This window comes from Podarcis gaigeae (assembly GCF_964106915.1).
Source record: "Podarcis gaigeae genome assembly, chromosome: 16".
Classification (NCBI taxonomy): domain Eukaryota; kingdom Metazoa; phylum Chordata; class Lepidosauria; order Squamata; family Lacertidae; genus Podarcis; species Podarcis gaigeae.
Genome location: NC_139693.1, coordinates 29,917,770 through 29,934,529, shown reverse-complemented (window position 1 = coordinate 29,934,529; position 16,760 = coordinate 29,917,770). Strand labels below are relative to the sequence as shown.

At 46.9% G+C, this 16,760-nt stretch overlaps 1 protein-coding gene across 6 annotated transcripts; it reads right to left on the bottom strand.

Annotated features, from left to right (window-relative positions):
- Positions 1–1,085: 1,085 nt before the first annotated feature.
- On the bottom strand, positions 1,086–15,086 carry GP1BB (glycoprotein Ib platelet subunit beta). Of its 6 annotated transcripts, none has more exons than XM_083717730.1 (2): positions 12,975–15,086; positions 1,086–1,894 (listed from the first exon to the last, which is right to left on the bottom strand). In XM_083717730.1, the coding sequence occupies exons 1-2, from the start codon at positions 13,015–13,017 to the stop codon at positions 1,281–1,283; spliced, it is 657 nt and encodes a 218-aa protein (XP_083573856.1). In that variant the 5' UTR covers positions 13,018–15,086; the 3' UTR covers positions 1,086–1,280. The 6 variants fall into 6 exon arrangements, 5 of the variants coding, with proteins under 5 accessions (XP_083573856.1, XP_083573860.1, XP_083573858.1 ...); XM_083717734.1 differs by lacking the exon at positions 12,975–15,086 and adding an exon at positions 11,614–12,432; XM_083717732.1 differs by lacking the exon at positions 12,975–15,086 and adding an exon at positions 7,486–7,726.
- Positions 15,087–16,760: the final 1,674 nt, after the last annotated feature.

Sequence of the window (16,760 nt, the reverse complement as noted above, 5' to 3'; positions counted from 1 at the left end):
CCTCAGTGCCATGCTAATGAACTGCACCATGACCCTGAGCGGTCTGTAAGTCCTGGCAGGGCCATAAATCTATGGCAACACACTTCTCCACTCATCTCTGGGCCTCCATGTGCCATTCAGCTTCTTCGTCTGTCATGCTCACTCGGCTGCATCTGGGTGGGCAGGAAGGACTGCTGATTTGAAAAGTGCTAATTCAGTCACTCTGGTAGCTGTGATTTATTCTTTTATTTTGTAATGGGCATAGGATGAGGGATTCACAACAGATGGATTCAGTGATTTTTAAAAAACGAAAACGAAACCTTGGTATTTTGTTATTATCTCTAACTTTTCTCCTAAACTGCAACATTTCACAGCACAAAACAGAGTGTCATTTGTGATGCCCCCCTCCCAGACCCCATCCTCATTTCAAGAATTACTAACAGAGCTTGTCCTCCGGCCCACCCCAACCCTACATCACTGGAGGCTCCACAAGGTCTGCTATATTTGTTTTAAAACTATGGACTTACCAGCTTGTTATCCATAGCTGGGAAACTTTATGCAGGTCTCTTAGGCCTTAAACAAAAAGCTTGGATTAGTGATTTATTTATTTTTAGGCCATTGTTTGTTAGTGGTCCACTTGCTCCCAAAGGGGGCAAACCCTTTTATTGATTGAAAATCTGCCTTTGGTTCCATATTGCAGGTTCGTCTTCGTAGCAAATTTGAACAGCACTCCATCGACAGAGGTACCTCGAGTTAAGAACTTAGTTTGTTCTGGAGGTCTGTTCTTAACCTGAAACTGTTCTTAACCTGAAGCACCACTTTAGCTAATGGGGCCTCCCACCACCGCCACACAATTTCTGTTCTCATCCTGAAGCAAAGTTCTTAACCCGAGGTATTATTTCTGGGTTAGCGGAGTCTGTAACCTGACACATCTGTAACCAGAGGTACCACTGTACTTTTGATCCAATCACGGTACCATAACACATTAGTAAAGGTCCACTGATTTAACCAGGGACATCTCACTGACAGAAGGATGTGTTCTCGCTCCCATCTTATTTAATCTATATTTGATGGACCTTCCCCATACCATCTCATCCACCTAAGACTGGGCTAACTAAAGTCTTTATTCTCCTTTGTGTTGATGACACTGTTATCTCATACAAAGCTGGGCCAATTTAAAAAAAACAACAACACCTGAATATTGCGTATTTTTGTTTTCAATACTACTGAAACAAAGCCATCTCATCCACAAGTGGACTTCTGCTGAACTCCCCTCTTCTCCCACACATCCAACCCGTTGATCAGTCTGCACCCTTTTGAGAATGAGTCGACCATGTATCTCCCCGTTCGTCAAATTCGGTGACCGTTCGCCTGGCTTCCTTGGCTATCCTTCGAATTCTACGCAGGTAGATGATGACCAGGAGAAGCAGGACTGCTTGCACGAGGAGGAAGATGAAAAGGCACATCTGAGAGATGAGTGCCACACCACAATACCAGTACTGACAGGTGGAAATGATCTCATCCTCCGACAAATAGCTGATGATCCTGCCTTGAAGATGGGAGGGGGATAAGCAGATGACGTTCCTGTAAAAGCTCCGGTTCTGCTGCCACTGGAGCCAGGAGTGCAGGTAGAGGATGTGACAGTCACATTCCCAGGGGTTTGCCCACAGGTGAACTACCTGGAGGTCTTTCAGGTTGTCAAAGAGCCCATTGGGGATGGAGGTGAGATTATTGTGGTTGAGGTAGAGCTTGGTGGTCGAGGGAGGGAAGGAGGTGGGGAGGTTGTTGTGCATAAGATCTTTTGCGGTGCAGTCAATGAGAGTGGAGGCGCACAGGCAGGGCTCAGGGCAGGTTGGAGTGACGAGAGGGAGGAAGATGAGGAGGAGGAGGAGCCGGAGGAAAATCATCTTCCACCCTGAAAGACACAAGAGTCGCCAGTTGGACCAACAAACAATACAAGCAACACGAAGACCAGTATACTCGATAGCACTGCAATTCTTACTGCATAATATACATGATTTACTACAACAAAAACAAAATGTGTACACTTGTAAATTCTCTAATATATTTGAAATCAAAAACGAACATACGTCTGTCAATCTTTGAAAGTCCGTAGAAGTATAATAGGTCTATGGTTGAAACAAAGGAATAGATGCTATCCTGTGGGCTAAGCGGTAAAACTTTTTTAGACGTTCATGGTGCCGAAGTAGTAAGTGAATAACAACGTAGGACAGTGATTCCAGATAATCTGACTGTTTCGCTGGAATCTTCTTCAGCACAACTACAAAAGAATTCAAATATGAAACAATGACCTCTGTACATGAAAACTATATAAACTTCACACATTACAACCCATATTTTGTATGACCAGTGTGGTGAGAGCCAGTGTGAGAGCCAGTGTGGTGTAGTGGTTAAGAGCGTAATCTGGGGAACTGGGTTCGCGTCTCTGCTCCTCCACATGCAGCTGCTGGATAACCTTGGGCCAGTCACACTTCTCTGAAGTCTCACAGAGTGTTTGTTGTGGGGGAGGAAGGGAAAGGAGAATATTAGCCGCTTTGAGACTCCTTCGGGTAGTGATAAAGCGGGATATCAAATCCAAACTCTTCTTCATATGCTACAACTACAGTAAGGAGAACAAAGGTACATACCCCATAAATTAGAAGAATGCACAAGAGCAGTGGTCATGAGAATATATAACCACTGCTACCAGTTGCATGATACCTGAAGCATAAGAAACCATTCACAGGTGCCGCTCATTACAGGGATACTGAATCGCAGTTACTGAATTGGCCAGTTAGACCAAAGCACTACCATCACACATACCAGGTCAATCACTCAAGGGACTGGAAGGACAGGGTCAACATTGCAGGCCGTCTAAATCAGGGAAACAGCGGAGCTCAAGATGTTGCTGGACTCCAACCCTGATCACCTCTGACTCTTGGCCATACTGGCTGAGGCTGATGGGAGTTGGAGTCGCAACAGTATGGGGCAGGGAAAACAACACTGTTCTCTCCATCTCTGGTATGAACTTAAGAGTAGAAAAATGGGAAACTGAGAGAAATAAGAATTGACAGGTTTTCTCATCCCTGCGCAAAATCAGTGTGACCCCAGCTGCTTGTCATCTTAATTTGACCAAAGGTACCTCCTTTACTTTTCATAGTACACAAGCAGCCATTTGTGATAACAGGGTGTAGGGAAGCTACAGGGAACCAGGCAGAGGGCCTTCTCGGTAGTGGCGCCCGCCCTGTGGAACGCCCTTCCAGCAGATGTCAAAGCGATAAACAACTACCTGACATTCAGAAGACATCTTAAGGCAGCCCTGTTCAGGGAAGTTTTTAACGTGTGATATTTTACTGTATTTTTGGTTTTTATGGAAGCCGCCCAGAGTGGCTGGGGAGGCCCAGCCAGATGGGCGGGGTATAAATATATTATTATTATTATTATTATTATTATTATTATTATTATTATTATTCGTCTATACAGCTGCAAATCTAATGTTTTGAGTGAGTTTTAAGTGCATTGTACAAATGTGGCACTAGATGGCGATGGTGAGCTAATGGCAAATTCAATATATACAGTATATATATTTTTAAAAATTAAAGCATTTTCGCAGTGTGTGTGTGTGTGTGTCTAGATTCAGCCTAGGTGGGGGAAATGGCCTGACCCACCCAAAAGTACAGGGCCCAGAAAATTCTGCAAATGCCCCATAGCTCAAAGTAAGCTCTGGCAGCCAAAGCCTGTTTTCCTCCCTCTGAAAAGCATCCTAAATTTGCACCTTTAAAAGTAAACCAGCACATGCAAAACGCATGCACATCATATGCAAATTTGTGCCCCAAGTCTTTTAACTCTCTATTGATGCCCCATACATTGGTCATTTTACTATTTTATAAAATTCAATTGCCCAGTACCCTTTTTCTTTTCTTGCTAGTATTTGGTGCTGCCAACCAAACTGCCTTATACTGAGTCAGACCATTGGTCTATCTAGCTCAGCACTGCCTACTCTGACTGGCAGCAGCTATCCTGGGTTCGAGGCACAAATCACTCCCAGACCCACCTGCCAGGGAATGAACCTGAGACCTTCTCCATGCAGAGCAGGTGCTCTACCACTGAGCTATGCCCCTTCCTCTAAAAAAAACCAGTCCTAAATTAAGATAAAAGGCTGTATTAAATAGAAGCATAAGGTAAAGGTAAAGGGACCCCTGACCATTAGGTCCAGTCATGACCGACTCTGGGGTTGCGGTGCTCATCTCGCTTTATTGGCCGAGGGAGCCGGCGTACAGCTTTTGGGTCATGTGGCCAGCATGACTAAGCCGCTTTTGGCGAACCAGAGCAACGCACGGAAACGCCATTTACCTTCCCACTGGAGTGGTACCTATTTATCTACTTGCACTTTGACGTGCTTTCGAACTGCTAGGTTGGCAGCAGCTGGGACTGAGCAACGGGAGCTCTCCCAGTCGCGGGATTCGAACCGCCGACCTTCTGATCGGCAAGTCCTAGGCTCTGTGGTTTAACCCACAGCGCATCCCACATCCCAAAATATAATAGAAGGCTACCATATACCAATCACAACATTGGTCCAGCTAGCTCAGTATTGTCTACACGGACTGGCAGTGTCTCCCCAGGATTTCCCTAGTGCTACCTGGAGGCACCAGGAGTTGAACCTAGAAACTTCTGCATCCAAACCAGATGTTCTGCCACTGAGCTAAAGTCCTTCCCTTTACATGACTCAAAGGAAGACTCCTTCAGATGGTTCCTGGCTTGCTTCTCTGTTAATGGAATGGGAGTAGCACTGTGTCCATTTCTTCCCTCCATTTACACTCGCTGCCCCATTCCCAAAGCTTGCCCAAGACCCAGGAGCACATTTTCAGCAGGGAGCTGCCAAAGGAAAGGAGCAGGGAAGGCTCATTCGATGTGCAGAACTTCCCCTCCGCAGGAAAGGAATGAGGATGAACCAGAGGTCACATATTTTGGGAGGAATACTTTTAAATCTACCAACACAAGAGATTTGGAGGGGGAGAATGAGAAGCAGGAGGTTAGTGTAAGAAGAGCTGTTCAAAAAGCCCATACAAAGGGATCGCAGCCCGTTTAAAGAGTTTTCTGTAACTCAAAACCTTGTGTATTCTTTCATCAGCTGACACACCGGTCAGGAGAGAGACAGAAAGTATCCCATTGCTTATTCTTTCATCTGTTGCTTCTATGGGACCAGAATAGTTGGCTCCGTATCAGACAGAGCACTGATCTCTTAGAAGCTCTTTGATACCCAGCGCCGGGTGAGTTTTGAAGACATCGCTTTGAGACACAAGTGCTAGCTCAGTGGCAGAGCATCCCAGCTCCAATCCCTGGTGTCTCCAAGTCAGGTTAGAAAAGATCTGTGCCTAAAGTCCTGCAGAACTGGGGCCAGACAATGGAGAGACAGATGAGCCCATGGCCTAACTTGAAAGAAGGCAGCGCCCATATCTCTAGAGCAGTGGTTCTCAAAGGGTGAGATGCGCCACACTGATGTGGCAGGAGAGGATGGCAAATGTGGTGGTGCAGTTCAGTTTCTTGTGTTTTAGGGACGCGGGTGGCGCTATGGTCTAAACCACTGAGCCTCTTGGGCTTGCCGATCAGAAGGTCGGCGGTTCAAATCCCCACGTTTGGGTGAGCTCCTGTTGCTCTGTCCCAGCTCCTGCCAACCTAGCAGTTTGGGAGCACACCAGTGCAAGTAGATAAATAGGTACTGCTGAGACAGGAAGGGAAACGGCGTTTCCGTGTGCTCTGCTTTCCATCATAGTGTTCCTCTGCACCAGAAGCGGTTTAGTCCTGCTGGCCACATGACCCAGAAAACTGTCTGTGGACAAACAGCCTGAAAGTGAGATGAACACTGCAACCCCATAGTCACCTTTGACTGGACTTAACCATCCAGGGGCCCTTTACCTTACCTTGGAAAAAAGGTAAAGGACCCCTAACCTTCTGATTGGCAAGCCCAAGAGGTTCAGTGGTTTAGACCACAGCACCACCCATGTCCCACGTTACCTTACCTTACCTTTTACCTATTGTGTTTTAGCAAACAGCCGTTACAAATAACAAGAATACTGCTACTAAAAGTGGCTTACATTTCTACTCCCGACCTTTAGAGAATAAATCATTTCCCATACCCCCTTTAAATTTTGTTACATGAATTTGCAGAGCCTTAGTAAGAAATTTGGATGTTCTAAAGGATAGATGGGATGCAGGTGGCACTGTGGTCTAAACCACTGAGCCTAGGGCTTGCAGATCAGAAGGTCGGCGGTTCGAATCCCCGCGACAGGGTGAGCTCCCGTTGCTCAGTCCCAGCTCCTGCCAACCTAGCAGTTCGAAAGCACGTCAAAGTCCAAGTAGATGACTAGGTACTTCTCTGGCGGGAAGGTAAACGGCGTTTCTGTGCACTGCTCTGGTTTCGCCAGAAGCGGCATAGTCATGCTGGCCACATGACCCAGAAAAATTGTCTGTGGACAAACGTCGGCTCCCTCAGCCCATAATGCGAGATGAGTGCCAGAACCCCAGAGTCATTTGCAACTGGACTTAACTGTCAGGGATCCTTTACCTTTACCTTTTAAAGGATAGATAACTTCTCTACATCAGACAACAGAAAACAGGTCTTTGCAAGAAATGACCTACCCTTCTACGATCTTAGCAATGTGTGGATGTAGTTGCGTCTAAGATTATAAAAAGGGCATTCAAGGAGTACATGAGTTATGTCTTCTATGAACACAGAGTTGCAGCCACAAACTGTCCTTCTTAGGAACTCCTTTATGTTGGCCCATCCAATCTGCTAATAGAAGGACATTTAGTCTTGCCTGCATAAAGGCTACCCTCATTTTAACGTTTGGTAAATCTACCAGGTACCTCAGCAGGGATAAATACAACGGAATAAAGGAAGCATACAACTTATTAGATTGACAAGTCTCAATCTCAGCAGTTTGTGATTGCATCTTGGTGTGGTGGTAAGATTCAAGGACAAAGATATTTAAACATTTCAGTGTAGTATTGACTTTTTAAAATTTGCAGAATATGGATAGATATCTTTTCCAAATCAAGCGCTGCTAGGAGCTGTTTCTTTTTGTTTTCCAGTGCGTTTCTTATCGATAAAAGCATTCGGTGTGGTGCAGGCAAGTGTTTAATCGGAAAGTGTGGCCCAGAGGAAAAAGTTTGAGAACCACTGCTATAGTGTGGGTATACTGTATATTATCATTATATATTAAATTTATACCCCACCCTTCCTCCCAAAATTGCCCAAGGTGGAAAATAACTCTTGAGACTGCGATATCCTTAGGGGAATTGCAAAGATGTGCCAAACGACCCAAGAGACTTCCTTGAGAAGTCCTTGCAGAGTCACTGAAGATGTTGGAGCACAGCTCAGTCCTGGCTCATGAAAAAACAGGTGAAGACTCAAATTTGGGAAATGCTGCTCTAGATGGACAAACAACCTGACCTGACACAGGACAGTTTCCTATGTACCTGTGGAGGAAATGGTTTTAGACTTACCACTTTCAGCTCACTCCTCTGCAGAATGAGAACCCAAGCTGAATGCTGGCCAGCTGTGTGAGAAGTAGTAAGTGCACGGCTGAGCAATCCTGATAAATCCACTGCCTGCACCAGAAAGATAAGGGGAAGCCTGTTCCTAACCCGTCATTCTGCGGAGATCCCACAAGCTTGTCCTTGCAAGCTGATACTTCTTCCCTGCTGACTGAAAGACTTGGTTTTCGCATCACGCTCAGAAATGGAATTGCACTCCCAGTTGTGGCAGAATGGTAAATAAGAAAACAATTCTGCAATAAAATAAAAAAAATTCCTTCCAGTAGCACCTTAGAGACCAACTAAGTTTGTTGTTGGTATGAGCTTTCGTGTGCATGCACACTTCTTCAGATTCTGCAATAGTTCACTAGCAGGGATTCAGAAATAAGTTCCCATGTGCCTGTAAGGAAGGGAGGTGGCAGAGGTCCTGTATTTTTAGTGTATTTTTAATATTTTGTTGGAAGCCGCCCAGAGTGGCTGGGGAAACCCAGCCAGATGGGTGAGGTATAAATAAATGAAGAAGAAGAAGAAGAAGAAGAAGAAGAAGAAGAAGAAGAAGAAGAAGAAGAAGGTGGTTCAAACCCCAGTAACTTCAGGTAGGGTTGGGAAGAACCCCAGTCTGAAACCCTAGAGAATCCTGGGAAACTTAGCTTTTTCAGGATGCTGAGAATTGTTAAAAGGCCCCTATTGCATGGACAGGCGGAGTCCCCAGATCGCGTGCGCCCCCCCCCCCGCCATGTGGAATAATGACTCAAGACAACGTGCTATGGGATTAAATTGGCCACAACTTTATTAAATTTCAAATGTGGGTAGACCTTGGCTCAGGCATTGGGCGTTCTCCCTCCCCAGTCCCCAGCCAGGGACCTAGGGAGCATCAGGGTTATCCAGTGTGGGGGGGGGATGGGCTGGCTCTGGAGAACATATGTTCAAGCAGAAATAGCCGCCCCCGTTACGCCGCCGCCGCAGGGGAGAGCAATGACGACCTTTTGGCGTACGGTCAAAGCCTCCCTTCAGAAAACCCCTTTAACGGGGAACCCTGGTATTGCCGCCGCAAAGAGGAAGATGGACTAAAGGATTCCGCCCAAGGCCTGATACCGCCAAAGTTGTGACGTTTTGCTACGGGAAAGGCGAAACCTGCCAATGCAGGGAAATTCCTTTCCGGCCCTTTAACAGCGACCTTAACGTAGCAGCGCCCGCATACCTGTGAAGAAAAATTAACCTGCAAAACCTGTGAAGAAAAGTTAACCTGCAAAATAAGAAATTAACTGAGGGTGGGTAGGGTGGGAGAAGCTCTGGAGCCAAGTGAGGATTCCCAGGTAAGATCCTCCCTCTATTGTGTGGGCAGGTAATCCCTCCCCTACCTGGCCTGGTCTCCTTGGCAACGCTTCCCCCAGGTGGGATTGGACAACTGACTGAGGTAGGCGGAGACCTTCAGGTATCCCCCCTGGGGGAAGGCAAAGCCAAGCCTATGCTGTTGGGGCCGCTCCAGATCTAGGGGCTGCGCGCGTCCACGCAAAGGGCGCCCCCCGTTTTAAGCGGGGAGCGGTCATTCCCCTCACAGAGTTACAATTCCCAGAGTTCCCTGGAAAGAGGGGTTGATTATTATAGCACTCTGGGAACTGTAGTTCTGTAAGGGGAATAGTGGTCTCCTAATAACTCATATGCGTGTATGTGTGTGTGTGTGTATAAATATATATGAATGATTTTACATGTTTGAGTTTACAATCATACCACAACACATTCAAAGTTACAAGATTCCAACAAACCTTCCCTTTTTGGGGTCTGTTGTTAAATCTTTTCTGCTGCATCTTTATTTTAATAATCCTTTTTTTATATAATTCCATTGTGTCCATAGTTCTCATTACATTACAAGCATTATTGAAATCCTGATAACATTTTCAACTGCTTACAGCGGCCTTCGAGGTAAATTATAATTTTTTTTTCGATTCTTTATTAAAGTTTTGGTCTTCCTGATTCCCAAGTCTTCCGGTCAGTTTTGCCATTTCGGCATAGTCCATCAACTCGATTTGCCATTCTTCTCCGGTAGGGACTTTATCTTCTTTCCATCTCTGGGCTCCTAATAACTCTTAGCACCCTTAACAAATTATATTTTCCAGGATTCTTTGGGGGGAGCCATGATTGTTAAAAGTGGTGCAGATGAGGGTCCAAGTCTCTGCCATAAATGTGGAAGGGAAGGAAAAGGAGGTCCATGCAGTTGTGCAACAGATCTGCGGGTGCTTTCTGCACACGATTCCTCTCAAACATTCACTCAGGATGGGCAAATTTGTGCACTCGTCAAGGGCAGGACTGACCACAAAGCCACTTCCGGCCTGCCCAGGAGGTGGGGTTGCGGGCTTCACGCCCACCCCCACTTGAGCGGGGGCTGGTTTCAGCCCCCGCGAGAACAGGGGAATCCCGGCCGGGTCTGCCCCATTTAGGGCCGGCGCAGAGGGGGCTTGCCCTCTTTTCGCCGGCTAGCCCTCACGTTTTCCCACCCTCCCTCCCTTTGGGTAGGCTTTAGGTAGGTCTTTGACTTTGCTACGGACTTCAGTCTGTCGCCGCAAGGGGCATGGTAGGAATTTTTCCCAATTGGCAATTTGTAGCCTTTTGGTTTTTCGCCTACCTCGTAGCAACCCGTCACAACTTTTCGGCATTGGCGGTAGGCATTGGTAAGAAGGGGTTAAGAGGATGTGGGGGGGAGGAACGCCATCACCTCCCCCCAGTGAGCGAAGGGTGGTCCGTTAAAGGACTCCGGGGGGGGCGTGGCCCTGTCCGAAGCCTATGGAGGTGTGGGCCAAAGGCACGCCCCAGAGCGGTGACCCGGGGGAGCTCCTAGTCGACGTGCCTTGGCAGGAGACTCCCCCATTAAAGTGTTAATCCTTCCCCGTGTCTCCAGCAAATGGGCTGGAGCCGGATAGTCGATAGGACCAATGCCTAAGCCAATGCCTCTCATTCCTGAATTCAATAAAGTTGTGGCCTAATTCGCCTAATTAACCTTAATTATGGTGTCTCGTGTCTTTATTTATCCTGGTGGGGGGCGGGAACTCGCCACGCAAGAACTGATAGCCTCTGATGACTCGGCACCCAAAAGCATATGTCACCCTTAGTTAAGGATGGAGTTCCACCACATCCTGTCAACCGGAACCCAGTCATGCTTCGAAATGTGCTCCTCTCTAAATTTTGCAGTGCAGTTATCCATCCAAGTCATACATGCACAAAAACACAGGGTCAAGTGTATTAGTGAAAACAGGAGACAAAAATGCACTGTGTAAGGGGAAATTGCCTTACATAAAATGTGTACATTGGGCAAAATTGTATACATGTGGGTCCACTGGAGGGATTCATGCAAAAATCTTGTTGAATTTTCATGAGGACTTTTTTAAAAAAAAATCACATACTGGCGTGGAAATCTGGAGAACTGGATTTTTAAGAGTGGAAAAATTGAGAAACTGAAACTGGCAGATTCACCCATCTCTAGTAGAATCTAGCCTTCTCTACAAAGGTGGATACTCCATATGTTGCTCTGTCTGACAACCAAGGAAGGTTGTCCAGAAGGGAATGTGAACCCAGACTGAAAACGTTTCCCCAACCCTGATATAATTTATTGATTTTATTGACTGCATTTGCAGACCACCCAATAGAATCATAGAATCATAGAGTTGGAAGAGACCACAAGGGCCATCAAGTCCAACCCCCTGCCAAGCAGGAAACACCATCAGAGCACTCCTGACATATGGCTGTCAAGCCTCTGCTTAAAGACCTCCAAAGAAGGAGACTCCACCACACTCCTTGGCAGCAAATTCCACTGTCAAACAGCTCTCACTGTCAGGAAGTTCCTCCTAATGTTTAGGTGGAATCTCTTTTCTTGTAGTTTGGATCCATTGCTCCGTGTCCGCTTCTCTGGAGCAGCAGAAAACAACCTTTCTCCCTCCTCTATGTGACATCCTTTTATATATTTGAACATGGCTATCATATCACCCCTTAACCTCCTCTTCTCCAGGCTAAACAAGACCATCTCCAAGCGGCTTCCCATAGAAGAATCTAGATATAGCTATATAGATATTTCAATCCAGATCATGAAGCTTCTTGCTCACTTACCATGACTGATGGCGATAGTCCTCTCACTGCAAGAGCCGGCCAATGCTTTGGATCTGAACAAGACTGAAATTGTTGCGTTCAAGGGTCAGAAAGGGAGGGAAGGAGGGAAGGAATTCTCCTTGCTCAACTTCGCAGGCTTAGGTTGTTTCAGGATCCAGACTGCTGTGACCTGAAAATGCCTGTGCAAAGATTCCACCACTCATTCAAATGGAAGCTAGTCTGCGATGATGTCCAATCTGTGGGGCAGTGCCCTTAACAGTTCGGGGAATTGAGCTGGTGCGTAGTATAAAGCCTAGCCTTCCTGAATGGCACCCACGCTTCTGTATGTGGACTCCCTCCTTGTTGTCATCCAGATGCAGCCATGGAGATTGCTGCTCTTCAGCTCTCAAATGGATTGAGCCCAACATTTGCCAGAGAGTCTGAACCTTCAAGCTTTGTGTGAGGAAGGGAAGAGGGGTTGGCCCTGCCTACTCCATTGTGTGTCCCTGTCACAACTTCAAGACTTTACACATGCTGGGAGGGTAGATTTCTGCAATGGGGATCTGAGGCTACACCATGAACAGGGAAACTATGGCCGCCCACTGTGCATTATACTACATGTTCCACATCCTGGAAAATTCGCCGTGCTGTCACGAGCTGATGGGAGTTGTACTTATTTGGAAGCAGAAAGGGCACGCTAGTGGAAACAGAAATGGGAAGGAGGGGCCCCCACTTTGGGATGGGAGATCACTGCTGGTCACTTAAAGGTAAAGGGACCCCTGACCATTAGGTCCAGTCGTAGCTGACTCTGAGGTTGCGGCGCTCATCTCGCTTTATTGGCCGAGGGAGCCAGCGTACAGCTTCTGGGTCATGTGGCCAGCATGACTAAGCCGCTTCTGGAGAACCAGAGCAGCGCATGGAAATGCCGTTTACCTTCCCGCCGGAGTGGTACCTATTTATCTACTTGCCCTTTGACGTGCTTTTGAACTGCTAGGTTGGCAGGAGCAGGGACCGAGCAACGGGAGCTCACCTCGTCGCGGGGATTCAAACCGCCGACCTTCTGATCGGCAAGTCCTAGGCTCTGTAGTTTAACCCACTTACCCAAGGGCTATTCAAGTTCTGGAGCCAGCATTGAGTTCAGGTGATTTTTTTTAAAATAAGAATTCACCAAGATCAAACTCCTTAAGCATCCCTGTTCTGCTATGGGAGGACTCGCTGATGCGATACCTGTGGGTACTAGTGTGCCTGCCTATGGCGCCAACCAAAGGTCTTAGTAAATATCCCCTCAAAAATCCACAAGGCCCAAGAGACTGTTGACTCAGTTCCTGTTCGCACTGGCTTATCCTCTCCTACATTGGACACACCGCTTTAAAGATGCCCACCTTTCAGTGAATACCGGGACCAGACACCCATCCTCCCTTCCATTCTGAACAGATGAGAGAATCAAAGAGCTTCCCACTATGAAGGAGCCTAGTGGAAACTGATGTAAATGCTTTTTCCTCCACTGATGGGGTGGCATGCCCACACCATTTTATGTTCCTGACTCTCCTCCTGCTCTTTTAGATGTGGCAGCCATTTTGTCTTTTGCCATGCCCTCAAGAGAGGCATTTAATGTTATTACACCCACCCCACAGCAGCCATTTTGTGTTTTGCTATGACAAGACAGCCATCTTGTGTTATGCCACAAACGCCACGGCAGCCATTTTGTGACTGGCGGCCACGACACCATCTCAAAATGTGCCCACGGACTTTAAAAGATCGACGACCCCTGTGTTATGGAAAGTAATTTAACAGAGTGATCAATGACAAAGAAACATGGTTTCGGGTTTTTAAAACTTTTAGTTTACTTCATTGATCAGTTCAGGTAGTAAACATTATATTAATAATAATAATTATAATAATTATAATTATAATTTTAATAAAATGGATATGTTTAAAAGGTTCTGTTCTCTTTGATCACCATGACCAAAAAAAAAAAAAAAGTTCAACAGAAATGTACAAAACAAACAAACAAACAAAAAAGCGGTACGGAACAGAGCAAGGCAAGGCGGGTGTCACAGAAGCAATAGCAACAAGCCGCAGTTTACAACATGGCTGCAACGAGTGAGGTGCGAGGGGAAGCCTGAGAAAGGCAAGAGGTCATCACACAGCACAGAGAACAACCTTCCCCCCCTCCTTCCAGGAAAAAAGAGAAAAAAAGGCATGCGGAGTAACTTGTGAGAACAAGCACAAAGCGTGTACCGTTGAATAGCAAACCACCATTTGTGGGAGCAAATCAGGGTATTGGCACAGATATTGGCTCAGCACCTCCCTGGTGAGGCACAGTCTACCTTGGACCTCTCCAACCCACCACCCACATGCTACTTATGGAAGTTGTGGGCTTGCATCCCCATTGAGACTCTCCTAAGAACATTTAAGAACGGCCCTTGCTGGGTCAGGCTGGTGGCCCTTCCAAATCCAGCATCCCAACCAGACATCCCACGAGCAGGACCTGAGTGCAACATCACTCTGTCCTCCAGAGATCCACAGCGACTGGTTTTCAGAAGCACCCTACCACCGACAGCAAAAGCATTGCCTCGAACACAGCACAGGGAAGAGCAGAGAAGCGTACCTTCCGGGCGGTTGTAAGGAAGTGCACAAATGTCCAGGCCAAACTAGGAGAAGAAAGCAGCAAATCCATCGGCGTCCTTTGCTTTTGGAGGAGGGTGGAGAAACCGGTGACCCTCCAGCTGTCGTTGTTGGGACTCCAGCTCCCATCAGCCCCAGGCAACATGGCCAACGGTCAGGGAATGATGGGAGCTGGAGCCCAGCAATGGCTTGTGCACGGCCACAGGTTTCACCATCCCCAAGTTGCAGTGCTCAAAAACTGGAGCAGGAGGACAGAGAAAAGCAGGGTGGGCCTTAATTAAACCCACAAGCCCTGCTGCTGATATCCTTCAATTTTTAAAATAGGAAGGGGGCGCAAGGCCAACACAAAAGATAAGAAGACCGGTCCCCAACTGCCTGCCTCCTGTACTTCAAGCACTGGTTTGTAACTGGCCAAACCATGTGTTGCAGTTAGGGATGGAAGGATTTGTCCATTTGAGTTCTCTCCATTTCCCATTTTTCCAAACTTAAACTCAATTCTCCACATCTCTGCAGCAATTTTAGCTTTAAAGAAATCCTCATGAAAGTTCTTCAGCATTTCAGTGTGACTCCCCCCCCCCCCCCAATAAGTATCTCTGCGTCTGGAGTTTTGACACATTTTTGCAAAGCCGTTTCTCTTGATATGTGAATTCTACTCCCAATAAAATATTCATTTTTATGCGCTTTCGTAAATGTTGTTTGGTTGGAGACCTGAGCCGTAAAACTTGGGTAACTCTGAATTTCGAAGGATTCTGTGCTTTGCTTCTCAGAGTGTTTCAGAAACAGCAAATTTGATGGATTCGGAGTTAAATGAGTACAGAATTGAAATTCTCCTCCATCCCTAATTGCAGCCCATCAGGATTCATGCAGATGCCAAATGGACTCTACTCTGGTCCATCTGTGCATATTAGGGTGTAAGGCAGCTGTCCTTAAAGCAGTGTTTCTCAAACCTATTTAAAACTCAAGACATCCACACCTGTTCCTGGGCTCCCCTTCATTTAAAGACAGACCAAACCATCTATGTTCCATTTGCCAATGAGCACACAGACCCATGCTGAACCTGGTGCTATGAGCTAGGACAAATAGCCCCTCCCATTTAGAGGCGGGGCCTTGATTTTCATCCAAATATATTTCGCTTCAGCCCATTCAACAATATTTCAAAGCCCCTGGAATGTTTCCAAAAACACAGGAAGAAGGAAACATCAGAAGAAGAGCATCACCTTTCATTGAGTCTCAGGGTTGTATCCAAGGTACCTGTGGCTCTCCAAGCTGTTGTTGAACTACAACTCCCATCAGCCCTGGTCATTGACCATGCTGGGTGGGTCTGATGGGTGCTGAAGTCTAGCAACATCTGGAGGGACACCGGTTCCCCAATCCTGCCATAGCATCTCATACCTTGTCGGAAGAAGCAGTGGTGGCAACATCAGGAAGTCTCCAACTGCCCCAGGATATTCCCCCTCCTTTGAATTTCCAATGAGCTTCTGTCCCTCAGCTGGAGAACATTGGCTTTTAAGCTCCTGTCTTTAAGGTAAGCCATAGAGCATGGCTGGGGAGGCTGTACCCGTCCACACATTGCTAGACTCCAACTCCCATCAGCCCCGGCCAGCATGGCCAATGGCCAGGAAGGAGAGGAGCTGTGGTCCAGAAGCATCTGCTGGACCACAGAGGGCCCTCACCACTCCTGCAAGAGAGCATTTCAGCCTAACAGTTGGCCATACAGAAACCCAGTGGCACACTGCTGAATTTCAATTTGTCGGACAAATAGCTGGAGCTGAGATTACTCTGCATGTATTAAAGAGCTTGCCAACGTCACAGTTATTTGCATTATCACCAACATTGCTTTGTCCATTGTTCACGGTGTCCTGCCTTGTTCATTGGTTACTGTAACTATGTTGCTTTCAGCTAATCATTCCCGCAATGCTGTGTCTCATACGCACGCTTGCCAATTTAGGATACACTCAATGCATCTGATGGAGTGGTCCACGTGGCCCGCAAAAACGTATGGTGTAACAGATTTATTAGTCTTTCAAGACTCTCTGCTGGTTTTGCTCCAGCAGGCTAGCTCAGAGAGTTCCCACAGTTATGTAGCAGAAACAATGAGCTTTAGATGTATGGCATGTGCACAGCCTAAGCAAGGCTGTGGCCTGGTCATGTGGGTTGCTTGCTGTCCTTTGAAGTACCACCTTATCAGGAAAGCCACACAGCCTGCAGCTTTCCTCACACAGAATGAGAACAGAGCCGTGGCTGCAGGAGAAGGCAACCCTTATCTCTTGCCAACAGTTCCCTATGCCTTCCAGGATAAAGGGGGTTTCATGGAACTTGTCACCCAGACTGGGGCCCCAAAGAAACAAGAGACAAGGGCTGTATTCATACCATGGTTCTAAAGCCCTATGATGCCACCTTAACATGGTTTCCTGCAAAGCATTCTGGGAGCTGCAGTTGCTTAAGGGTTCCAAGAGTTGTTAGAAGAGACCCTATTCCATGCACAGAGCTATAATTTCCACAACCTGGGAAGGTAGGTCACCTAGGAGAAGGAAAACTCT